At 42.6% G+C, this 26,082-nt stretch overlaps 4 protein-coding genes across 5 annotated transcripts; 2 read left to right on the top strand and 2 right to left on the bottom strand.

Moving 5' to 3' along the window:
• The first annotated feature begins 2,482 nt into the window (after positions 1-2,482).
• On the top strand, positions 2,483-7,036 carry bend7 (BEN domain containing 7). The gene is made up of 10 exons (XM_071899839.2): positions 2,483-2,546; positions 3,133-3,210; positions 3,307-3,660; positions 4,083-4,199; positions 4,281-4,561; positions 5,525-5,632; positions 5,806-5,923; positions 6,078-6,191; positions 6,296-6,352; positions 6,978-7,036. The coding sequence occupies exons 1-10, from the start codon at positions 2,483-2,485 to the stop codon at positions 7,034-7,036; spliced, it is 1,350 nt and encodes a 449-aa protein (XP_071755940.1).
• A 1,673-nt stretch (positions 7,037-8,709) lies between these two features.
• On the top strand, positions 8,710-13,647 carry sephs1 (selenophosphate synthetase 1). 2 transcript variants are annotated; one of them, XM_071899846.2, is made up of 10 exons: positions 8,710-8,735; positions 10,109-10,231; positions 10,384-10,480; positions 10,565-10,668; positions 10,851-10,958; positions 11,267-11,421; positions 11,590-11,680; positions 12,239-12,338; positions 12,420-12,632; positions 12,807-13,647. In XM_071899846.2, exons 2-10 carry the CDS (start codon positions 10,136-10,138, stop codon positions 13,019-13,021), a joined length of 1,179 nt encoding a protein of 392 aa, XP_071755947.1. In that variant the 5' UTR covers positions 8,710-8,735; positions 10,109-10,135; the 3' UTR covers positions 13,022-13,647. The 2 variants fall into 2 exon arrangements, with proteins under 2 accessions (XP_071755947.1, XP_071755948.1); XM_071899847.2 differs by lacking the exon at positions 8,710-8,735 and adding an exon at positions 9,714-9,732.
• Positions 13,648-14,594: 947 nt separating this feature from the next.
• On the bottom strand, positions 14,595-22,403 carry cpt1b (carnitine palmitoyltransferase 1B (muscle)). Its single transcript, XM_078283297.1, has 19 exons — positions 22,279-22,403; positions 20,631-20,783; positions 20,208-20,347; positions 19,780-19,951; positions 19,503-19,604; positions 18,946-19,083; positions 18,769-18,846; positions 18,316-18,423; positions 18,097-18,181; positions 17,681-17,876; positions 17,400-17,585; positions 17,198-17,303; positions 16,984-17,100; positions 16,697-16,861; positions 16,385-16,519; positions 15,742-15,894; positions 15,465-15,578; positions 15,265-15,357; positions 14,595-15,135 (listed from the first exon to the last, which is right to left on the bottom strand). The coding sequence occupies exons 2-19, from the start codon at positions 20,769-20,771 to the stop codon at positions 15,001-15,003; spliced, it is 2,364 nt and encodes a 787-aa protein (XP_078139423.1). The 5' UTR covers positions 20,772-20,783; positions 22,279-22,403; the 3' UTR covers positions 14,595-15,000.
• Positions 22,404-22,506: 103 nt separating this feature from the next.
• LOC139921282 (kelch repeat and BTB domain-containing protein 13) lies at positions 22,507-26,019 on the bottom strand. The gene is made up of 9 exons (XM_071911488.1): positions 25,837-26,019; positions 25,537-25,725; positions 25,240-25,424; positions 24,722-25,073; positions 24,338-24,483; positions 24,055-24,209; positions 23,640-23,797; positions 23,286-23,475; positions 22,507-22,528 (listed from the first exon to the last, which is right to left on the bottom strand). The coding sequence occupies exons 1-8, from the start codon at positions 26,017-26,019 to the stop codon at positions 23,293-23,295; spliced, it is 1,551 nt and encodes a 516-aa protein (XP_071767589.1). The 3' UTR covers positions 22,507-22,528; positions 23,286-23,292.
• Between the last annotated feature and the right edge of the window lie 63 nt (positions 26,020-26,082).

Raw genomic sequence — 26,082 nt, 5'->3', positions numbered from 1 at the left:
ACGCTTGACCCGGAAGTTATCCTCTTGCGAAACAATAATGGAATTTCAGAATAAAAGTCCCCGCATACGTCTGAAAAAGCTCCTGTTTTTTAAAGGCAAAGTGTTTAATATCTGAAGATATTTCAAAACGGGTGATATAGTCAAGTCAAGAGCACATTTCATACACAAGGCAACTCAATGTGCTTTACATTTAAAAAAACAAAAATGAAAAAACATATACAGAGATATACATATAAAAACACAGACACAAAACACAAGGAAGCAGTGACAATAGAAGATCTAATCATATGCTAGCGTAAAAAGAAATGCCTTCAATATAAACGCATGCAAGCGTCCATTTCTTTCTTGCTGGACAAATTCATTCACATATTTACTGTGTAATTTTAAAGCTCTGTGATAGCCTACGTCTGATATTTGTCGGTCGTTGCGTTGGATGGTCAATTGTTTATTTGTGTGTGTGTGCGTGTGTACATGCACACCAATATAACAATTCATGAATTCAAGAGCAACTCCAAAACTAAGCCTTCCCCTTAGGGCATAATTTAGCGCATTATTCCACAATAGAAATAAGTGTTTAAAACATGTTTGTATGTGTTATCCTCTGGCTACATATATGCATTTAACATGAATACTTCTTTTGTTCAAAAGTCAAATCCAGTGCCACAACTGGTCTTCGGCCTTTATTCTCCAGCTATCAATGAAAAGAAATAGGTAAAATGATTTCCAAATAGGATGATAGTGTACAGTAAATAAAAAATATTACATGTGCTCATATGTTTGTATTATGAAATGTGAAATTTATATGAGGTTTTCAAATTAAACATAAGATGGCGGTGTTTACAGGGCTCCTGAGTATTCATAAACTCCTATAGAGCTATGTGGATAAAGTGGAAATGTTCTACCAAAGTGAAATATTTCTTTAAGGGCTAGTGCAGTTGTGTGTAGCATGTTTTGAGCATTGAGCAATGCACCTTTCTTTCTCAACCCTGTTGTATTGGCCAGACATTCAAAAAGCAGCCCAGGCCTACTGAGCACCAAACCATGGGCTGTTTCAAGTGAATAATTAATTAAACTGTTTTCTGTGAGTACCAGTTACAAACAGCTAGTTCTATTGGGCCTATCATTCATCTGAAGTGAATATTTACTTGCTGGATTTGGCTGCACCTTGAAAAATATAAACTACTACAAATAGAGAACCAATTCCAAATGGAAAGCTAAAGTGTCCCATATCCCTTTTCAGTAGTTTCTATTTAACAACCCAGGATTCTCATGTTTTATTTGTCTAATTGCACTTTAATTATTATAATTACCACAACCCCTTCTCCACTCCCTGCCACAGCCCCAACTGCAAGCTGGTGCAGGTACAACAAAACCATAGGTTAGATTTTGGCAGATGAGCATTCACAATGGTCCAGAATAATTTGGGTGACAAACAATCTCTTAAATCTGGGTCGCCCAAGGACAGGGTTTGAAAATCACTCATTTGAACTGTTTGTAGAGGTTTAGGCCTGAGGATGAAGGAACTGATGGGGAAATAAACCTCAATTTTTCAGCACTGGCCTGCACTTGTCATAAGTGAGCCGAAAATAACTTCTCCTTTCAATCAGTGACTCAGAATTTACACTTATGATTAGAGGCTTGAGGTGGAGGGGGAGCCTATATACTGTGATCAGGTACATCGAGTTCAAATAGACTGAGATGTATCCACTAAGAAAGAGGGGGGTTATACTCTAGAGTCTGAGCCCATACCTGCCCTGCTGAGAGACTCTTAATGTGTGTTATACTATAGCTTGCATAATGAAATTATAGGAGAGCTGAGCACCAGTCGTCAAGTCAAGCTCATCAGTGCTTCAACTGATTTTCAATCATATGCTATTTGCTCCAGTCAAATCAAAATTGCAAAAATCAGCTTAGTAGTCTACAAAACTATACTCCTTGAATTCATTAGATTTGATGAAATACTCGGTCTAACACCAGCACCAATGATAACAACATAATACAATAATAATCATTTGGGAATCAAGAAAAGAAAAAGTTTAACTGCAGCCGACCAAATGATGAAGTAGTCTCATTACACCTCTTGTTCAAATTCCAGCCCATTGTTTGGACACTAGTGGCAAATGTCTGACTCGACCTTTCAGATGAGAACATACCATCAGGTGGCGCAAAGGGATGTGACGAATTTTTAATATTAAAGTCATTAATTTATTTACATAGCGAAACGGACCAGCCTCATGATGGGAAAGGGAATACATTACACATTGATGAATAACAGTAGCGTTCATCAAATCCACTAAAGCTTAACACAGTAGAAAGAAAAAAAAATCTACCGATGACAGAATCTGTAGACCAGCCTAAGCAGAATTTTAACTGATTAATAAGGCAGACGGACAGTGATCCCGGTGAGTGTAGCCTTTTCACTGATTTCGTCTTCTGAAGAGCGATTCTCGACTCCCCGACTCACTGTATATACATCCTTAAGATGGAGTTTGGGGAAAGGAAGAGGAGAAGGAAGTCACAGAGCTTTAAACTGGTCACGGATGAAGGTAGGCTTCTGAATGCAAGACCTTGCAAGATGCGCGTCTGTGTCTGGGTATTTGTCTGGCGCTGTGTGCCAGCAGTGACGACTCTGTAAACAAAAGAGATGGCCACGACAAATAGGTAGCCTATGCATCGTTTTTCCTAATAACTCAGACGATATAAGTCTGAAATGAAAAACATTACTAGACATCAGTCTCAACAAACCTTATTCAAATTTGATTTTAAGAATGAATTAAGTAAGCGAATGGTCCAGATTATGAAAACATTTTGCGCATTCTGAATGCATAAAATCATCTTAAATTGTTCACTTTTTGCTGAAGCTAAGCAAAGGTATAGGCCACCTATCCAGACTACACTACTTCATACCACCTACAGGTGGTGGAATCTGCATGGGATGGGAGGGGGCTGGTTGACATCACAGTCCTCAGCCTGCATGATCCTCATCATAAGAAAGCAATCGACCACAACATTTCTTGTGGAGGTCTTCTTGCAACCCTCAGTCATACCGTTTTTATTGTGAAATTCAGTTTGTATTTCATTGTAGCTATATTGTGACTATTTAATTGCAAGACCTCACTGTTTTTGCTGCAGACTTTGACCCTACATACATGGTGAACTCTGGTTGTAAAGATGCCAATGGAGAGCCTAAGGATGCTGCTGTGCCTGAAGGTATGTACCTTTTAAATAAGGATTTATCACCATGATGTACAGCACAAGTAAAATGGCGATCTCATTAATTGTACAAACACCCTATTCTGGATTTAGATTGGTTAGGGGACGAGGGCATGGAGATCAAGAGGCAAATCACCGGCATGATGAGGCTCCTGAGTGACAAGGCCGGCAGGGTGTATCAGCGTGTGGGAGCGGAGCGGGACGGCTTAAAAAAGGAGCCCCAGGATGAACACCTGGGCTGGGCGCACCAGCCTGCCGCCATGTCTCTCGCCTCGGAGGACCAGCAGAGCAACAGCTGGAACTCTACAGGGGATCCGGGGCCGTCGCCGTCATCCATATCCACCCCCGTCCCCAACGGTCCCGGCTGCAGCCAGTACAGCACCCGCTCCAAGGCCCTCAGGATCCTCAACAACACCAAGGACTTGATCAGAGTGAATGAAGCTAATGGTAGGCTACCAAGGCATGCTTGAAAAGGGGAGAACCAATAGACTCAGCTTCAGTTTCCTTAAGAAAAAAACCCCAGAAGTTTCAAATGATTATGAAAACATAAAGATAGTGCCTAGTGTAGAGCACCAGACAAGCGTATTGTTGTAGAAGCGCATACAGAGTCAGACAGAGGCAGTTACAGTATGTGTGGTAGTCGGTACAAAGGCAGACACTGGGTCATGTTGGCAAGTTCTGTTGTACAAGACAGACAAGCCCCCGCCAGGCAGACTGGCTGACCTAGTGCTAGTCTAACACACACACACACACACACACACACACAAACATACAATGGTGTTTCAGAATCGGATAAAAACACATTGTGATCCTGTGTGTGCCAGATGTTTGAGCAGACGATCGCTAACCATCGCACCACTGTCCCACAGACATCGTCCCTCCTGCTGCACCAGAACCCCCCTGCTGCATGTGTAACTGTAAGGGAACCTTGCAGGCTATTTTGCAGGAGCTGCGAGCCATGAGGAGGCTCATGCAGACTCAAAAAGGTCAGTACACAAACACTCGCACACTGAGACAGCGAGAGAGAGAAAGAGACAGAGAGATGTTTATGTTACTGTCTTTTATAGTCTCTCTAGAGAAGCAGGAGCAGGCAGCCCCTCCATGCCCACCTCGCCTCGGTCCTGGTCCCACTCCGCGCCGCAGGCCCCGCAAGAGGAGGCCCATCTATAAGGTGACGCCGCTGACTGCGTCTAGTAGAAGAGCTGTTGGTTCCCCTCTGGCTCCGTCAGCTGCACCCACAGAATCTGGAAAGAGGGAGGAACACAAGAAAGAGAAAGACTCATCCGCGCCCAACAGCGCCCAACCCAACACTTCTGAGGTTTCTGCTCTGCCAGCTCAGAACAATCCAGTAACTGACGCACACAATCCTCTCTTCAACCAACTGAGGGTCCAGCAGTCCTTAGAGGTATTGGTAGTCTGTGTGTGTTCTCTGTGTTTCTATTTTCTCTGTGTGATTTAAATAATACCTAATTTGTGGTTCTGATTTATGAACACTCCATTCTGATCATTCTCCCGCAAATTTGATTTATTAATTTGAACTTAATCATACTGGTGAGTCCATTCTCACCAGTTGTTTGAATGCGTGTACACTTAGTTAAAGCTGTTCTCTGCATGTTATAGACAGTAAATTGAAATCTGATGCTGCGGTCTATTGGACTTTTTAAAATTATTTTAATCAAATCTGACTTTACAGAAATTAAATGTGGAAATAGACAGGACTTACGTTGAATTCCTCCAAAGAAATAATGTTGCCTTAATTTTCTTTCTTTCTTTCTTACAGTGTTTTGTCTATGAAGATACAGGACAAAAAGGAATTTCTATTTCCATTGCTATTAGAAAAAAAGCAAAGAGACAGTGCAGCATCTCTCTTCAAAGTAGTATGTAAATATAGTAGTTTTGTAGTACTTTATTATCAGCATGTATGACTCCATTTAAGCAATTAGACATGTACTACCATCATGTGTAAGAGGCCATTACCAAATACAGATGTCCTTTGGTTCTACCTGCGTTCCACCCTCAAATCAAAGCTGTGAGAAAGTTACAGAAATCAAACAGTTTATATAATCAGCCTCTTTCTTGAATTTGCAATGACTTCTTTAATGACATTATGAGTTAGGGCCAATGTGTTTACACTCAACCTCTTTAATTTCTAACCCCTCCTTCCGTATAGCAGCTTCTGTTTTCAGTCAATCTCTCTCAATCTTTTTTCCAGTTTTTTTTTTTTATGTGAATTTGTTAGAGGTTAATTTAACACTTTCCCATTCACAATCCTTCACAATTCACAAATGTGCCGTATGTGATTCCCTTTAAGGCTGAGGTGCGTCTGGCGGAGGATTATGATGTGTTTATCTCCAAGGCCCAGCTGGACTCCATCCTGGTCAACTATACACGATCTGGCAGCCTGCTGTTCCGCAAACTGGTGGGCATCTACAATCTACAACTCTACAATTTCATTGGCCCTTATTATGTGGCTAACTTTACAGTTACATATCACTGGTTATCTACATTTTTGTATTAAAAATATAGTAATTTGATTGTTTGAGAGGCAGGACTATGTTTCTGCATTGCTTGGTGAACATCCTCTATGTTTAGGTGTGTGCCTTCTTTGATGATGCTACCTTGGCTAACTCCTTGCCAAATGGTAAGAGGAAGAGAGGGCTCAATGATAACCGCAAGGGCCTGGACCAGAACATTGTGGGTGCTATCAAAGGTAAGGGAGAGAGAGATATACAATAGATTTCATCAGTCTTGTTAGTCTGTACTAGGATACAACAAACATATGAGATCCAGATGACCAACATAGATGACACTCAGGCCAATGTTTGTATTTTTGAGGATGCATTAATACAGTGTTGTGTGTCCAGTGTTTACAGAGAAGTACTGCACTGCACATAGAATAGAGAAGCTTCCTGGTCCTCGAGACTGGGTTCAGATCCTTCAAGATCAGATCAAACTTGCCAGGAGGAGGCTGAAAAGAGGTACTGTATAGGTACTGGACTTGTATGTAGATGTGTGAATTACAAAACGCACAGGTCTGTGTAACGTGTCTTAGGTAAACCCTGTTTTTCTTTTGGCTCATCAGACGCTGCAGATGCAGAAGATGTCTTGAATGGACCTTGCACAAGTATGAATTGCACATGTACACACACATGGGGAGGGTACACACACACACAATCCTGCCCTTTCATTCAATAATCTACACCCATCTTTCTGTGCTCATCCCAGTGTCTGCTCCCTTGTCACAGCCCTTTCTCCACATGTCAATACTCCATTTTACAACATCTCCCCCTTCACCCTCCTATGCGCCTACTATCCCTTTACCGCTCACCATTTCGTCACCCCTCCAACCCACACACACACACACACACACACACACACACAAACACAAACTGGCTCGCGCATTGGCTCATATGTCTTAGTCACGCTATCCCTCTGACATTTGACATTCTCACGCAGCTTCCCAAAATGTCAGCTAATTATCTTCACACCAGGCGCCATCTCCCCTCTTTCACCTCTCTATTTCACCCTGACTGTCACACTAGCATTTGTCTTTCTTGCATCTCAGTCATGTTTGTTTTTTATTGAGAGGGAGGCTATGCGACCCTAACAACACCCACAACACGTGCACTTGAACGCATGTGCATGTACACACACACACACACACACACACACACACACACACACACACAATTCCACAGATGTTTTTTGACATTAATGATATGTTAAAATTTTATGTTTCATGCATTTTCTTCCCTCCTCTCCAGGCTGTGATTATAACAAGCCTGTAAGTGTGGCTGAGGCAGTGGAGAACGTGACTGGCTGAAGGGCTGCCACCATGGCCTTGCAACACATTTGTTGCTTTTGCTGTCTTCTTTACTCCTTTAACTTGATGCATTGTGCCACTTTAGGTATTTTCCTTTGCAGCTGTTACTGCTCTGTATTGTGGTTGTAAAGAAAAAAAATATGACTGGACCAAATGATCAAATAGGTGGTTAAATGAGGTTTTCTCTCTCTCTCTCTTGCCCTCTCTTTGTCTTACACACACACAAATTCACTCACAAACACACATACACACGCACACACAAACACACACTCTCTCTCTCTCTCCCTCTCTCTCTCTCTTCCTTTTGTGGCTTTATTTATTTTTTGACACAGATGTTAAATTTCCAAATCTAATCTTCACGTCATAAGAAAGACTAACAACAGATTACAACAGATGTGTCAGATGTGATCTGTGCTAATGAAAGTGGTGCCACAGAATGGCTAAGAAATTGTCATTTTCTAAGAAATTGCCATTTTCAGTGACTTACTGTTTACATTACAGCATTAAAGGCATCATCCCTTAGTTCTCTTATGTCATGGCTAGCAGGGTTACAAGTCTGAAACAAAACAGACTCAGTACTGTAAGAGTATAGCATTCATATGTTTTGCACACTTTAGGTTTTAAGGGAAAATGTCCAGTGTGGATTGTGCCTTTGAGTGACCAGTTCTTAAATGGGTGTAATATATGTAGTGCAGCATCCACCTCACTTCCTCAAATTACATTCAAATGAGAAATATATTTGATATATTTTTGGCCGAATTTTAAGTATCCAAGATCTGGCTGAAAATATATATATTAGAATAAGCAGTATTCTAGGTCTGTTTCTTTTCAGTATTAGAATGTCTATGCATCTCAGTGCTATTGTTGTAAATACTGTGATAGAATTATAGAATGTTTTTTGTTTTTTTCCATTTCTGCTCACTGTGCAACTTATATGAATACAGTTGACTGTTTCCATCATTAAATATGGATTCTTGACGCTTGTTGTGTTTCTCCCTAAATTATTTCTGTTGTTGTGCTAGACTTTACTACTACTACTAAAATTATTATTGTTATTATTATTGTACTAGAATTAATATTTGGCGCTCCTAGAAGTTACTTATTTTGCTGAACTTACTTCATGCGACCTGGCATTGTAGCCTATATTATGAAAAATATATAGTTTTTAATGGGACTAAAACGCTATTTGTAAATGTTCTTTGCAAAAGACTATTAAGATTATCAGCTAGGGATTAAAAGTTTAGAAATCAAACAAAACAGTTTATAAACCCAAACCTTTAGCAGCACACTTTCACTCAGACAGTATCAACTGCTGTGTAGGGCTAATTGGAGGGAAAACACTAAATTAAAGGTACACTCCATTGTAGAGTTTTTATTGCCAGACTTCACAGCTCATTAAAGGGGATGTCAAAGCCGCCACAGTGCTGGGAAAGGACCCTTTGAGATCTCATGCGTTTTCCTCTTTGTATTATGAAACAGATTTTGTTTTTTCAAGGCAAAGCGCTATCAAATTTGCACATTCCTTTTGATTCATTAAATACTGTACGGTAGGTTTAATATTTGTCGATTAATTTGTCAGACAAAAGACGAAGATGTCTTATTTTTCGTCAGGCTTTCTTCAAGGACTCCCGATTCCTCCCCAATGCATTCTGGTACTGTCCCCGCTCTTCTGTCGGGATCCACCGCTAACGTGAAACTGGTAAGGATAAACTGGTCAGAGCAATTAAAGGGGAAATGTTGCAAGAATATAACTCCGCTTTGGTCCTAAAACCGCATATAGGGCCATTGTAAACACTCTTAATGCAACATATCATCATAAACTTTGCACAAATCGCACGTTTGGCGTTGTTTTATTGATACTAACTCTGATGTTGCACACATCGCATGGCGTGGGACAGCAAAGGGTTAATTTTTTCCGCCGCCGACATTTTTGTTCAGCGCTCTCTGACAACTTTCTAACTTACAAATGTGCAAGCAGCGGGCGCTATGTTTTGAAACCGTGTGTTAGAGTTAGGATGTGCCATGCACACTGTGTGTTTTTTAAATTCATTACAGCTTGCAAACCCGGGCACTGTCGGCTCTTTGTTGCACACGGCTGCTTATGCTCATCACCTCATGCATGGATCAGCGCTTGCTAGCAAGAACTAGCACGGAAACCAAAACTGCATTTTCAGCAGAGCACAAACTAAAGATGTGTCGCTATCAGTGTCTGTGTTTCCGAGTTTAGTGCATAATGGGTCATAGTTCAGTGTGCGTTAGTGTAAATGGCTAACTGTACTTCTGGTCTACACAAATATTATTGTTAGCCAGAGCCCAAGGGTTGAATGAACTTGGCAGCGTTTTGTCTCTTGAACGCTCCTACAGTCCACTAACCAAAGGCCCAGAGAAACATCAGTTAAACAGCCAGACAGGCGATTCACAGCCTAGGAGACAATGGACATTAATGCTTTCATAACATTGGCATCCCTGTCAGGTGCCAAGCATGCCACAATTTCAAGTGGACATGCATTCACATGTTTATCCCGTTTACTGCTATTGTTAAAAGTCGGAAATCTGTCTGCACTCATGAAGGTTCATTTTGCCAGTGGTTTGTGTGTGTGTGTGTGTGTTTGATTGAGTGTGTTGTCACTGCTGAGCATCCTTAGATGCTGTGCAGGTCAATATAAAAAGGCTTCATCACAAGTAACCTCACCAATGTAACCAGTTTCTTCAAACTTTTTTTATTTTCATTAAAATGATGTTGTACCTACAACAGCATTTAATCAATTGTGTCTCTAAAATGAAAAATGTCATTGCATTGGTTGCTGTTGGGGTTTTTGTTTGTTTTTAAATCAGACATGGACAACACCATATGAGCCACTTGACATACATTTTACAATTTATTTGGAACAATGCACAAGGCTACAATCTACTGTATGAATAACTCATATTCTCACACCATTGCACCAGTAAAATGCATGTTAAATTTATACATTTAACAGTTTGTGAAGCTTTTCTTTTAGCTCCTCACATTTCAGACGGTGTTTCTCATCATCCCTTTCTTCCTGTGTGTCTTGGTCGTTGCGGTTCTAGTGGTGAAGGCCCAAAGTTTCTCCAGACATGTCCGTGAGAGAGTCCTTTAACCCAGAAAGCTATGAGCTGGACAAGAATTTCAGGCTCACACGCTTTGCTGAGCTCAAGGGCACAGGCTGCAAGGTTGGCTTCCCTCATGAACTATTGCCTTTGATGGATTACCGTCTCTGTACAGCTAATCAAATGAATATACAGTCATGCTGATGAAAAACAAAATATTATGAGATATGAATATGGTTGTATGGAAATAATTGAGGTTATTGTCTTGACCACAGGTGCCTCAAGAGGTGTTGCAGAAGCTGCTAGAAACCCTACAGGAGAACCACTATCAAGAAGATGAACAGTTCCTTGGGGCGGTTATGCCCCGATTAGGTATGTCCAGTTTCACACCACACACACATACACAAATTCTTTGACGTACAAAAGCATCACTTAGAAAGCTCTTGTTTTTTGCAGGCATAGGAATGGACACCTGTGTGATCCCTCTCAGACATGGAGGCCTTTCACTGGTCCAGACAACAGACTACATCTACCCCATTGTTGATGACCCCTACATGATGGTATGGATCTCCCCTTTCCCGGCGTTACTGTGTTCGCCCCAATATGGTCCTCTTAATTGCATGTACGTCTGACAGACAGAAGGATGTCACTGCAACAGTCCTCTGTTGGTCCTCATTGCATCTGACATACTTTACGCACCAAATCCTTTGTTGGCTTAATTTTCAGTATTTTGTTCTTGCAGGGTCGAATTGCTTGTGCCAATGTTCTAAGTGACCTGTATGCCATGGGAGTGACAGAATGTGACAACATGCTGATGCTTCTGGGAGTCAGCAACAAAATGTCAGAGAAGGTAAGAAGTTTGTCAATAGATGCATTCAGAACACTTTTTTTTGGATCCACAGTAAAGCAAGTGTCTGTGAAGAACCCAGAAAAGTGTGTGTGTGTGTGTGTGACAGACCAAAACAAATAAAACACATAATGATAACTGTTCATCCACTTCTTTGAAAGTCAAAGATATCACTTAAATAAGATAACAAATTACATTAATTAACAGTTATGAAATAGGATGGTGTTGAGAACATATTGAGTGTTCTTTCATGCTCCCCGTTTCTTCTTCTTCTTCTTGTTCTCCTCTAACCTTCCCGGCTCTGTTTGCAGGAGAGAGACAAAGTCATGCCACTGATCATCCAGGGGTTCAAGGATGCATCGGAGGAGGCGGGCACATCTGTAACAGGAGGACAGACGGTGCTCAACCCCTGGGTTGTGATGGGGGGAGTTGCTACCACAGTCTGCCAGCCCAATGAGTTCATCATGTAGGAATCGGTTCCTCTAATTTTATTTCCTTCTAATTTTATTATTTCCTTACTTACTGTATCTTATTGTGTTATTGTCCTAATCACAACTGGTTCAGTAAAACCTTTCATATTGTTGTTATGCTGATAATCATGGTGGCAGCCTGTTTGATGTTTGATGTGTCTCAGGCCAGACAATGCAGTGCCAGGAGACGTGTTGGTGTTGACCAAGCCGCTGGGGACGCAGGTGGCCGTCGCAGTGCACCAGTGGCTAGATATTGTAAGTCTCCCTGCTCACTCATAAATAATGTGTTCTTAAAGGAACACTTCCCACAGCCCGTCTCCAGGCTGTGGGAAGTTTTCACCCACCCACCGGTGACGACATTGGCGGGGATTTCCAAACTCATAGAAACTACAACTGCTCTCTTCCCACAGCGCGTCTCCGGGACACAGAGCGAGTAGACAGACATGGTGCCGTCTTATAGCATGTATTAGTGAGGACCAATATATGGAGAAAGGTTAAAAAATGGTGAAGTGTTCCTTTACACATCATGCCTGTGGAAGACAGTTCTTTTTTATAAAGAGACCCTATGGGAAATGCTGTTGAAGGCTTAGTACTGAAATGCTTTCTTTTCTTTGTGTGCTGCTGTGCATTATCATAAACGTTTGTAATTTATTCGGTAGTACAGACTTTCCTCTTTTTTTTTTTTTGAACCTGTATGCACAAGAGTCTGCACCCCAAGGGCATCAAGAAGAGTTTTGAGCTGAGCGGGCAAGTTCTTTATTCTGTTATAAAGAGACCCTCTAATGCCACTGTATGTTTTTTTTCTTCTCCCAGCCTGAGAAGTGGAATAAGATCAAGCTGGTGGTGACCCAGGAGGATGTAGAGCTGGCGTACCACGAGGCCATGATGAACATGGCTCGGCTCAACAGGACAGGTACAAACAGGCACACGCTCAGTCCCACATAGCCCGTGGAAACACCTGCCCTCCTAAGGTTCTCTCTCTTCCCTTTCCTAGCGGCCGGTCTCATGCACACCTTCAACGCCCACGCGGCCACCGACATCACAGGGTTTGGAATCCTTGGTCACGCTCAGACGTTGGCACGGCAACAGCGGAGCGAGGTGTCATTTGTCATCCACAACCTCCCGGTCCTCGCCAAGATGGCTGCCGTGTCCAAGGCCTGTGGGAACATGTTTGGACTCATGCACGGCACCTGCCCTGAAACATCAGGTGTGTGTGTGTGTGTGTGTGTGTGTGTGTGTGTGTGTGTGTGTGTGTGTGTGTGTGTGTGTGTGTGTGTGTGTGTGTGTGTGTGTGTCACAGTGTCCTGTTTTCTTGTAACTTCCTTCCCTAACCCGTGTCCCTCTTGTCGCTGACTCATCTCTCCTCTCGTTCCATCTGCAGGAGGCCTGCTTATCTGTCTGCCTCGGGAGCAAGCCGCCCGCTTCTGTGCCGAGATCAAATCCCCCAAATACGGCGAGGGCCACCAGGCGTGGATCATCGGCATTGTAGAGAAAGGAAACCGCACTGCTCGCATCATCGACAAACCACGGATCATAGAGGTGGCACCGCAAGCCGCCACCCAGAATGTCAACCCAACCCCCGGAGCAACTTCTTAATCCTCCTTCACTGCATCATAGACCGGGAACCCCAAGAGCTCTGCTGAGTGTTTTTAGACACATAAACTACAAAACCATCCTAGAGTGTTTAAATATATACACATATAGTATGTATACAGAAAAGACTGGGTTGGTGTGTATCCACATGAAAAGCTCCCCCACACAGTGGCCCAAGGGGCACATCATCACCCAATGGACTCAATCTATACACATGATAACAATTGAGAAGAAATAGAGCATAATTAAAAATCCATTTGCCTTTTGTGTCTGTTGTATTCTATTATGTTAACAGAAAAATGTGCTTGATTGGCAGGCAGCTTCTGGTAAGAGTATGATGATGAAGACAATAATCTAATACTGTTGATTCATTTTGAATCTTAAGAAGTCTGGTGTCTATTGCCTCTTTGGCTCTTTTTAAGAATTGCTCTCATCAAGCAAGTGGATTATGTGATGGTGTTTTTGTTTGTCCATTCACTTTGTACAGTTATAAAGCCTAGTTTTAGTTCATTGCTGTAACCGACGCCTTGAAAGAATTTGAGAAGTGTGACCAGAAAGGGTTGTTTTTTTATTACTTTGACTTTTTGTATTGTCCCCGCCTAAACTAATAAATATTCAATCAAATAGAAGATTGTTTCTTCCTGCCCACCGTTTGGGAGCTGCACTGATCTGAATGAATCAAACCAAGCGCGATATCTGCTGATGTCATGATTGACAAATCGATTCTATGTAAACAACTGATGTAGGTCTGTTGTGCATTGGTATATCTAAAGGGTTTGAAATCATAGATGACAGGAAATCTTAACACCCTTCAGGAGATAAACATTTTCCTATCCTCAATCATCTGTAATGATTTTTAAGGTAATGTGATGTATGGAGTTTGCATCATAGAATAATGGAATTGTGGAATGGAACTGTAAATAAGATATGGGTTTGACAGTGAGCCTCCCCGTTCCCTTCAGGTTCCACTGCATTTAGATCTGCTGTCTCTCAGCTACCAGACGATGTACAGAGAGCGATCTGACTTTACTGTTATGAAGCTTCCAACTGATCAGAGTCACACGATTTTTGTTTATCCTAATGGTTGGGATGAATCTGTTGTTCAGGCACCACATGCAAGGCCTTTGTAAATGTTCACATGGATCTCAGAAACAAGATGTAGCCCCCCCCTATCTCCTCAACTAAAATAAAACAAATTTCTCATTTACAGTGGAGTGTTTTTCTGTGTGTTTGCTGTATTTTAAAACCTAATAGTTCTTACTGTTGTTCATTGGCAGGTGTGTATGACCAGTAATACACATAGCATCATGTTTATCAGCAAGTTACCACAATAATGAATCAGTTTCTAATGATTAATATGTCTACTGTGTATTAATTGCTCTAAAGCTAGCAGTAGTGAGTTGTGTGTAATGGGTGTAGAATGTTGTTTCTGTGCTTCTACATCAAAAATTACAAACACATTTTGAAGTGAACAGCAAATTCATAAATACCGACATGTAACAAAGGATTCAGATTTCCAAACATATACAGTACTGAATGCTTCAGGCAGATATATTTACAAGTTTACATACGCACATATTGACAAAGCCCTAAAAAAAATCATATCTTCACATATGTATATATATATATATATATATATATATATATAAGCAAACAGAAACACCAACTGTTGCAAGAAAAAATACCCCATCTTTCAACATTACATCCATCCTTCAGCATCATATCAAAGCAGCTCTGAAAAGTAGAGTATAAATAGTACTGAGAAGTAACAAGAATGTTTTTTGTCTGACAGAGTAGACAGACAACCCAGCTTTTATGGTTCATGTGACCCAGCAGAAAAACATGTAGATCAAAAGTGCAATCTGTCACCGGTGAGGTCAACATTTGCAGAACATCGTTTTGTCTTTACGAATGAAGCATGGCCAAGAAAGGTGCGCAGGTTGCATGTGAGACAGATTCAGCCCTCCGTCCTGCAGTTTCCCTTATATCTCCTTTTTCCCATTTTCCAGCGGTGTCTGCTTTGCCTGCTCCCCTGTCTTCTTGTTGTTTTCAAGTTTAAAAAGTGCTTGGATATCCAGCATGGCCCTCCGAATGTTCTGACCAAAACGGAATGAGTCCTGCAGGCAAGACAGAGAGAGGAAAAAGAGAGACAAAAAGAGAGACACAGAGACAGAGTTGAGTTTTTAAAAATGGCATGAAAACTATATAGCTCTATAATATGCAAGCCTCTCTTTTGGTGCTCTTACTGTCTCAGAGCTGGAGAACTTGCTGGAGATGTGGAATGTGATGAGGTTTTCTCCAATAATGATATAAGACACACCATAACCATCATCAGCCACCTGGGGGCAGAGGAGAGGTGCCCTTATTTCATTGTACAAAACAAAACCGTCCCAGGTAAGGGCAAGGGAAGTGGGAAGTTGTGGCTGTATAGATTTTGTGAACTCACTGGGCCAAATCCCCCGCCGGCGCCCACATATTTAGGGAACTTGTTGATGTCGACTAAGTTGAGCTGCTGCTGAGGAGTCTGACTGGTGGACAGCTTCCACGGCTCTGAGAGAACCTAGAAACAAAGATTGCAGTGTTGCATGGCAAAAGGGCAGATTGGAAAGGAGAAAGGCCGTGAGAAAAGGGAAAAGACAAGAAAGGATACATAGCCACTGCTTTGTTTCAGGTTTAAATCCATACTATACATCCATCCACGCAGCCACAATCATGGCACTAACCTGCTTAAGGAATGGCGAGTCGAGACCCAGGTATTTGGACACGATGTAGAGGCAGAAGAGGTGGCGGTCAATGCCAGAACCAGTCATCGCCAGTCGGTACATATTCTGGTGCTTGTCTGCTGCCTTTCGGAATAGGGCAAGTTTCTGGGCGTTCTGACCGCAAAAGCAACAGAGAAACAGTCACAGCAAAAGCTTCTCCCTGCTCCCAACGAAACATCTTCTTATCCAAACCTTTGCATATCATATTAATATATCAAATAGACTCTCTCTGCTTTAATGTGGGTGGCAGGCTAACTTTCTGTGCCACAACATCAGGGGGTTCAGAGTCCACGGGGCTGACGGAGAGAGAGACAAGCTGTTTCTAGGTCTTGGTCACCACGTCCCAGTAGGAACAGGGTGACCTCTCATACCTGCAGGCGGATTGTACACCGTGACGCTGATAGAAGCTGTTAACCTGGCAGTATGTACGTTTGACGTCAACTATGTTCAAAGTCTGTTTACTCTGGATGAAATCTGAATTGTTTACTCTTAGAGAGGGATTTAAAGAATGGTGGAGGGGCTCTCTGTGTTCCTCTCCTCTATCGCTCAGTGGCTGACTTGATTTATTTTGTGTGTGTGGGTATGACGTGTGTGTGTTGCTCACTGTTGCACCCGCGTCCTCCATGGCTCTGACAAAGGCAACAGCCTCAGCGGTACAGGAGCGCACCGTCTCCGTCCGACCCTCTCTGAACATACGAGTCATCGATGACTCATACGTCAGACAGAACACTCCCTGATCCTATAATGCAGACGGATTAAGTCTCATTTAGTGATTGTGGAACAACTGTGGAACAATCACTACACGACAATGAAACATTCAAAACACAACAGTGAGAAATAACTTCAGTAATGCCTATTAATTAATTCAATGTGAGTGTGATTCCAGTGAAAGGACAGTGGATGATGGCAGCCCTACCCTGAACTGTGCCAGCTGCAGGGCCATCTGAATGAAAGCATCGGGGCTGGTCTTGCTCTTCTTCATCAGGCCCTTCCCAAACTCAGAAAACAGACAGCCGTGGAAGTCGACGTCATCGGCTATCTGCTTGGCAAATTGGTACGAACTCTCAGTGACTTCTTGGCACTAAGAGAGGAGAAAAGACAGACATTTCTTGATTCATTTGGCACCTTTAATACAGCCAACTGAATTAAACCATACAACTAAAATCAAATAGATAAATGGTAATAAATGATGTTAGGCTTTACCTCCTTTGGAATCTGCCACTGTAGTCGGGTGGGGTGCGGCAGGCCCTTGTTGACATCACCCTTACAGTGTCCCTCCTCTGTATAGCCAAGATGGAAGCAGTCTGTTGCAAGGACATACTGCATAAACACAGATAGAAGAATGGCAGCTGAAAAATACTTCTAAAAAAACCTTGGAATTGTTGCTTCGACATATATCAGTACATATTTTTTATACCTCCCACATATGGCCTATAATTGGTGCATCGGCCCAAGAATGTTCAGTGTTCACACCCATTTTACCATTTGTGTAAGAGATCAAGGTGAAAGACTTGTCAAACCACCTGGGAGAAAAGAAGAGAGGTTAATTAGGGAAACACTAAAAGCGTTGCCGGCACTACACCCAACAGCTGAGTCCTTCCCTTGACTTCTCTGCCTACCTGTCGTAACATTTCCCGTGCAGCAGGGACTTGGCGTAACTGTCAAGTGAACCGGTCTTGGCGGGGTCGTAACCCTGCACCTCGTCATCTAGCGTCAGGAAGAAGGCGGCCGACTCGACGGCGTCCAGAGACACTTTGTTTATTCCCTGGCTGAAATACTTCATACGAGCCCGAGCCCACGGAACTCTGGAGGGGGATTTCACAGTGAGACACTTTTCTACTTTCTCATCTGCGTGTGTGTGTTTATGTTTGTGTGTGTGTGTGTGTGTTTGCACATGTACCTGTTTCCTGCGGTCAGGGCAGCCAGTTTGAGTTCTCCAGGTTGGGGTTCTGCTGTATCAGTGAGGATCCTCTGAAATTGGGTCTCAAGTTCACTGGGTAAGAGGTGGCGCCCTCCAGTGTACAGCCACACCTGGAAGAACCGGCCCTTATGGTAGACCACCAGGTGCTTACGGTCAGTCAGGTGCTGCACAATGTCTGTAATGCAAGAAAGAAGAATGGGCGTGTGGAAGTGGAGGAAATGCATGGCGGTAGAGAGGCGACAACGGAGAAAAGGTAGAATATTGATAGAAGTATAATCAATTAAGAAGCAGCACACACTCACACCAGCACACACACATACTCCTACTTGAACCCAAACAGACGGTGCAGTTGTTAAACTGTACAAGCCTGTGCAGTTGTTTTTACAAGTGCTTACCTGTTTCAACACCAGGGATGCGGGTGGTGTTAAACATCCTCTCCATTTGAGTGGAACACATGGGAACGATCCCTAAAGCCCTCAACTGAGGGGGAGAAATAAAGTGAGATCATCCATGAGGTAAAACTAGAGGGCAGGAAAGTGAGAAGAAGATTTAGGGAAACAGACAGGCTTGTAGTAGAGGATTGGGAGATGATGGAAGGGGAAGGGAAGAGTTACCGGTGCATGTTCTCCTCGTTCTAGTTTGCGTCTGTACTGCAGCATGGCATGGACCACATTCCCTGCCCGCGCAGCCTGCCGGTGTGTCGGGGTCACGTACAAGAGGTCCTGCACACATATACACACACACCACATGGACAAACCCAGCAGACACATACAATCATAACACAAAGAACAGAACACAAATAAAAATCAAAGAAACCAAGATATTTTCCAATTATTATTTTGGCTGCAGGCATTTAAGAATTTTTAGAGCGTGGCAAGGACGCTCAAGGACCAAATAAGTGATCTTTCATCTTTGCCTTTATCTTTTTTATTCCTACTGACTTGATTTGTTTCTTTGCTTTTTGTTTTTTTACTCAGCACTCCTAATGGAAGATATCTATTATTTGCACAAAAAACACCATTAGTGTACTACAATGGTATAACAAGAGCAGTGGCAGTCTGTCTTACCATAACATAGAAGTTACTGTTGACCATGATAGGACTCCTGCCTCTGAGGTAGATGTACTCCTCCCACCAGTCACTTACCTAGGACAGGTAACATCAGGTAACATATCATCTGACATTCTGATTCAACTGGATTTTAGTTCCAATTTTGAACCGATCACCCCTTTAAAGACTACTTACATAATTTGTTGCCCACCAGGATTTGAGGATGAGGTATCTCTGGAGTTGGAGAGCCTTGGAATCTTTAAAGTCATTGGCCAAAATCTCCATTTGATTGTACTGTTCATCGTCAAGCAGAGGACGCACGGACTCAAGGTACTGTGGGAAGACGCGGTGTGTGTTAGAGGGACTGGTGTTATGAGGCACAAAGTCATGTACTTTATGAAGAAAGCACTACATCTGGCAGACACCAAGCAGACACTGAAGTATCTCTAGCTGTAGCCCATATGGCAGATTTTGCCTGTAGCCTCCCTGGTGGCAGTTTGTAAAATTGCTGCCAATAATGGCCAGATTATGTTTTGACATGTTCGCAGGATTTCAAGGCAAGAAACTAACTTGTCAAAGTACACAAGATGAGAGCCCTTTGAGCAAATTGTTTCCTTGTAATCCATTTCAAGAGAACACTGGGCTTGTTGCACCAGTGTTTTGTTAAGTTATGGTCACAGAAGGTCAGTACTGTCTGATCCCATTGCATTCATTGTCAGCCATTGCCCCACCCTCACATAAACCAGCCTCACCCTATGAATGGTATCATCCACACTAGGCACAGACAGCCTGGGTAAGGAGGCCTGGAAGCTGTAGAGGAGCGGTCTGCGCCCAGAGAACATCTTCACCAGGCTCTGCAAACAAAACAAAAAACAACAAAAACTTGTTTAACTTGTTTTGGGAATCAACTGTAGCCTCTATGCTGAGTGGGGGACACATTGTATAGGCAGCCAGCGAGTTAAATGGCATATATATGATTAGAAAGATACAGACTGACAGAATGAGAGACAGACAGAAGGACAGACGCACCAGCCACACTTTGGTAGACGGGGTCATCTTTCCATGAGATTCAAAAATCCATCCGTGATAGGACAGCAGGCCTTTGAGCATGTATCTCAGGAGGTAGATGAGGAACAGCCACAGACCCGTGGCGAACAGGATGGCACTCAGCACTGTCCGGGTCTGCACTGACATACAGTCTCTGCTCAGAGAAGGCACAACACTGGCCTTGTTACATGTCATTCATAGAGTAAAGGATGGATGTAAATTAAAAAAAAAAAATAAAATAAATAAGGAATACCTATGTTTTAACACATTCTGTAAGTAGATGGCTGACTTACTGCCTATCATATGAATATGTGTACTACATATTCTAGACTAGAGAACCTACAGAAACTGAACCATGAAAATGACATATAGATATGACACAAAGATACTGGCTGTAAGGGCTTTCTGACCTCCGTGGCAGGTTTTCCTTGATGCTGTCAATCATTCCTAGAGAGGGGTCTATCCGGATATACAAGGTGCTCATTATGGCAATCACCACTATCAGCCAGCTAGATGGACTGGCAGGGTAGACTCCAGCTAACACACCATTCTGAGGAGGAAAAACACAAAGTGGGGTTCGGGTTAGCTTCCATAAAAGCCTGAATCTTCATCATTCATGTTCTATTCAGAGACTGTGAAAAAAAACAACTAAACAGAACAAAAAAAACATTTACAGCTGTTGAAAATATCTAAGTATATTTCTTAGCAAGGTGATGCTACTGTACATTAAGATGTTTATAATCTCAAGTGACTCTCATCCTCTGCTTATTGAGTGACTTCACATTGTTAAACCCTGATAAAAAGAGCTAGACCGTAAGTGCTGGCTATTGTACCTTGAATAGTATGGCTCGCTTTTTCCATGCTGTCACTCCTGACAGGTAGATGTTTTTGATGACCTCTTGACTCAATTTAAGGTCCAAACCCTCTGGGCGCACAGTGAACTCGAAGCCCACCGCCTGATGCGCCTCCGCCATCTCTGTATAGTCCTAACATGGAAAACACAGGGAAGGTTTTTGAGTCATCAGCCTTCTGAGTAGAAATAACTAACTATGAGGAAAAAAACAAACATCAGTGGTAGATGTGGGCCCTGATATGGATTTTCCTTATCATAACTAATAACTGGTGTACAAATACATTTTCATTAGGCAGATACAACTGTTTACATGCCGCATACATTCAAACGTGAACTAGTAGGTTATTATAATAGTGTTTATCCTCAACTAATAGTAATCATTCAGAATCTGGACTTAATAATGAGTGAATCTATATTCAGCTTCATCCAGTGTAACTCAGAAGTCATTATGTCATTTCACCTCGCTTTTTCATTAACTCTGAATGCCCTAGTTTCTCTATGTCCTTGTCCCATAACTTCTAACTACTACTGTATTTAAAGTATTAGCATTAGTACTAGTATTTATTTACCATCTTATTCCTTAAGAATGCCCATGAATAAAGCTGCTGAGAAGGTGCTTTTAAAGTTTCCAATCAAAATGTAGTTCATTTTAGCATGGTGAGCCATGCTCAATTTTGACCATTAAACCAACAGACCTTTCAGGTATTTCATTCACTATTATAATGTCACTGACCAGGCAGGTTCTTTATAAATTCACCTGCAACAGAACCTGATGTTCATTATGGCATTTTCAGAAAGAGTGAAAAAGAAAACATTGTAGACTTTCACACTGATCTGTCTGATCTGGAGAGTTGTATTGTTTGCCTCTAATGTTTATCTATAATGTGATAGAGAAGGCTCACTGATATGGGATTTAAAGATGTAGGCAAGAAACAAAACATAATTTTATTGTACAGTGGGAATAGTTCAATTGTTGAGTCTCATGGATACAAAGTCTTTAAATTAAATTCCAAAAAAAGAATATTTTGAGTTCATAAATCACTCCTGGTTATGGCCTGGGAGACAAGTCTAGGATTTCTTTTTCCATGTCACATGACTGGACTGTCACCAAGTGGGACAAAGTTCACCGGCCAGATATAGCGGTGTATTGGTTACGCATGTGCTCTGGCCTCAGATGGGCATGAAAATATAAACACAGAGTACAGTCCACATACAAAAGTGAGACTCACTTGTATTACAAAATACAAAATACAGAATCTATTAGACAAGTATTGAGTATTGAGTATTGAGCAGTATTGAGTGAGAGCAGAGTCAGTATGCATTACTGTACATTTCAAAAAACCTAAAGGCCTAAATAATGATTTATCAGCCCTTTACTTTGACCTGTAACTGGCCAATGACATGGGTTTTAACCAGACGTTTTTGTAATAATTGTCCCAACACACAACACATTGAAACAAAATGTCAATAATCTATCATTTTCATTGTACGTTTATGTAGTTATGCAGCAAAAGACGGAGTTGTAAAGAGACATTACAACCATCAACCAGCAAAACTTCTACATATAGTAAAAAATACATGCAGAACTGTATATGAGTTATGAATAAATAATGGTGCCATACTTTTACCTTTGTCTAACCAGGTTCAGTATAATCCACTCAGGCAGAGGAAGGCTGTGACTCTGGTTTCTGTCAATGAGGCTGTGGAATTCCTCTGGACTCGGGCTTGTGTGCTCTGTGTGACTCCAGTGCCCTTGAAGTGGTTTTCCTCAGGTAGTGAGATCAGAGCTGTCACCGCATATGCTTTCCAACCCTCCCTCTCTCCCCTGACTCTCTCTCTCTCTCCCCCTCCTCCCCCTCTCTCTCTCATGGCATGTTTCTGTTTGTAACAAGACACCACGCACAGACAGATTGTAACCCCATGTGCCTCTCTGGCTGTGCAATTCAACCCACTTCACTCTTCCATTCAGGTGAACTTTCTTTTTCACCAACTGAGAGTACAAGCCATATTCCATAATAAAAAAAAGTATAACTGAGTCATAGGCATGGCAGCATGCCACTCTGCCTGTGGATAAAGCTATCAGCAGATTCAAGTGTTATGCCTTTACCATAATTAGAATGTAATAAAATGTGAGCTAATGTGGTATAGTAAGAGTAGATAGAGCGGAAAAAAGGAAAAACAACATTTTGTAAATAACAAATTGTGCAACATTTCATGAAACTGCTGATAGATTCTGGTTTAGGTCGTACCTTCACAACTTCCAGATCCAATAATCAATAATCAATCCAATATACAAGTCCATTTTGCTCCAGTCTTTACAAGCAGTACAAATGTACACAAAATGTAAACTCAGTCAATTCATTTGACAGTGAAATATCTTCCATCTGAGAAATCAAAACATAAACAAAGCTAGTGGCTAGTGGGGCAACTGTGGGTCAACAGAGGACACCATACTCCAATTTTGGATTGGCCCTTACGTTTCAGAAAACTAGATTTAGATCATGTTAACCTGCCTATGGATCGGCCTATGGTTGAAAAAGACTATGTACTATTACATTCAGATTGATATATTCTTGTTCCAAAGCAGCCACAAAATGCCAATCAATCACAAAATATGCATAGCAAAGAAACTAACCAGTACATTAAAAGTGAACATGAAAGACAGCCTCATAGCGGGTGGAGATGGGAAGAGGAGGAAGGACACTCAGGGAGAGAGTTCGGAGATCCAGCCTAACAACACTGTTGTTCTCTATACTTGGCATGAGGACCTGGTCACCTAAAACTGTCCCCTGCCCTGCAAGAGCCACCTTCTGCACCCCGTGCACCTGGAGGAAGAGAAAAGGATAACACAGGTTTTAGCTTTAGTTAAAAAAAATAGGCATGAATATAGAAGGAATTTTTATGCTTCAGATACACATAACTCAACTATTTGTAAATTTAAGAGATTCTTGATGGATTTGTCTTCATCTCAATCTCATCCTGTTCTTACCTCTCCCCATTTCTGTGTCTGCACGCAGAATGACGTCACCACATTCTCTGAGTTGTTCCCTCCAATCACAAACAGCCTATCAGTGGCACCCAGGAAGTAAAGGGTGGGGAGGTCTGCATCAGCTCTGGTCAGGGTGGGAAGCAGTTCGGACCATGAGTCTAGAGGAGAGAGAGAATACAGTGCCACTGGTAGGATTGGCAATCCATGAATTTAAGCATATTCTGCTGTTGAACTGGCTGTAAATGTATCCGGATAAACATGTTAGGTAAAGGCCTAAACTGTAAATTTAAAATGCGTGGACTGAGTCTAGAGAGACGACAGCACAAGCAATTAAACAGCAAGTAAGAGCATTCTGGGCTGGAAATGAAACCATGTTCCTGTGTTCAAACATAGCTTCTGTGCCATTCCGCCTCACCTTGTCTCGTGTTGTACTGCAGCACCAGTTTCTCCCCAGTCCTCTGGATGTTCCCCAGCACATAGACACAGTGCCCGAGGCTAGTGGCTAACGGCACATCATGGGACAAGGATATGGTGAACTGGAAGTCAGTGAGCGGCAGTGAGGAGACAAACCTAAGGCATAGATTATATTCAGTCACTGATTCACATAAAATTAAATGTACGCTAACTGCACTACAGAACTTCTTAATATCATCCCAAAAACCGACTACCAGTATTGCATGGACAGACAGGAGACGAACCTCCATGCGTCCTCCCATGGATCATAGCGTTCTACAGCTGTATAGAGGGCTGTGTTGCAGTCAGGAGTCACCAGGGAGTCCAAGTACCAGCCTCCCACAGCATAAATACAGCCTTCACAAGCCACTGCACTGAAGTGCCTCCTGTGCTGTGGGCATAACAGATTGTGACAGCTTTCATTAGTGCTGTATAATATTTTACCTGACTGGGCAAGGCAAGAGAATGTTCAAGTTGGGTCAGACAGACAGCCACTATTAGACAGAAAGACAGCCTATCAGCTACAATCAGATAAAGTAATTTATCTCTGGTTTAAACCTGTTTTGGTGTATGATCGCAAAATGTGTGTTATCCACAAGCTAGGAGAGAATTTAACTTATCCATCTTACCTTGATCAGAGGAGTTGTTGCAACCCATGTGCGAGTAAAAGGATTATACCTAAAGGAAGCCATTTTGAACTCCCAGCCTCTCTTCATGCGCTGTCTGTAACCTCCTATGATGTACAGGTAGTTATACAGGACCACTGTGGTGAAACACCACTTATCAGCCCTGAAAGGAAGCTCTGCAACTGGGCGCCAATCTTCACTCTCTTCTGACAGTTCCAGGGTGAAGAGATGCCGGGCAAGTTCTGTTTCTGGGTCACTCCAAGACGTCAGGTTCTCTTTCCTGAGGCTGCAGAGACGCCGGTCGCCCCGTGTCCTCAGGTGGACAAGTTCCTCCTTCTCCTCACTGTTCAGACATCTGAGGCATGAACCAGTATGTGTAAACATCAAACAAGCAGCAAACAGCAAACTCAGCCCATGCAGCTGGCAAATCCTGATTGTAGTCCAAATTGCATCAGCTTGAGCTACACAGCCATGTTATCAAAACATTAAGCATTCTCTGTGGTGCATCAACCCAAACACACCTGGTGAGGTGAGGCAGCTCCAGCAGATTTCTACTCAGGTAGGTGAACACCGTCGCCTTCAGCTCAGCACAGCAGATGTCCTGGGCCAGACTCAGGTAGGACAGACAGTTGTCTGGGCTGAGTTCATCTGCCAGGGCGGACAAGCACTTTGAGAGGAAGGCCTCAGCCAGGAGGTAGCTGCTGACCTCCATAGTCAGAGAGAGAGGGAGGGTGTGGGGGTGAACCAAGGAAAGTGTGAGATTCCACCCCATTAGACAGTAAGATGCTGTAAATAGCATAGAATATCTGCCTGCCTACCTGGATGTGTGTGCCCAGCTCCTCCTGCGGGACCTTAAATTGATGATGGAAGGAGAACTCAAGGAGATTGTGGAAGATGGAGGAGGACACATGGTCGAGGTGGATGAGGCTCTCTGAGGTCTCTCTCATTCTGGACTGGGACAAGGCTCGGAAGTACTCGCTGCACTCTGAAAGCCTCCCGAGGTCCACCTTAAAAATGCATTATTAAACCGCTGTGAAGAATTTCCAACTGAAATTATGGCCTCCGATTAGTTTCTGATGAAGCTATGTAATGGGTAGAACCGCAGATTTTATACGTACATGGAATGCATGTGTGCTGGTTTGGACTGTAACCTTGGTTGCGCTTCCATCTCCCAGGTGATATGTGCGGAGCGCCTCGTTGGTTTCCCACTCCTCTGACTCTGCTTGGCATGATCCTCCTCCTCTGATACCTGGTGATGCCACCCAAGTATTGGCTGCTGGAAAAGCTCCCCGAAGTCTCATAAGACAGTATTTCACCCATAAGCTTATCCACTGGAACAGCAGAATTATACACTGTCTGAGAGG

The sequence above is a fragment of the Centroberyx gerrardi genome, chromosome 4, assembly GCF_048128805.1.
Source record: "Centroberyx gerrardi isolate f3 chromosome 4, fCenGer3.hap1.cur.20231027, whole genome shotgun sequence".
NCBI classification, from domain to species: Eukaryota; Metazoa; Chordata; class Actinopteri; order Beryciformes; family Berycidae; genus Centroberyx; species Centroberyx gerrardi.
The sequence above is the reverse complement of the archived record's forward strand: the minus strand, read 5'-3'. Positions and strand labels throughout refer to the sequence as shown.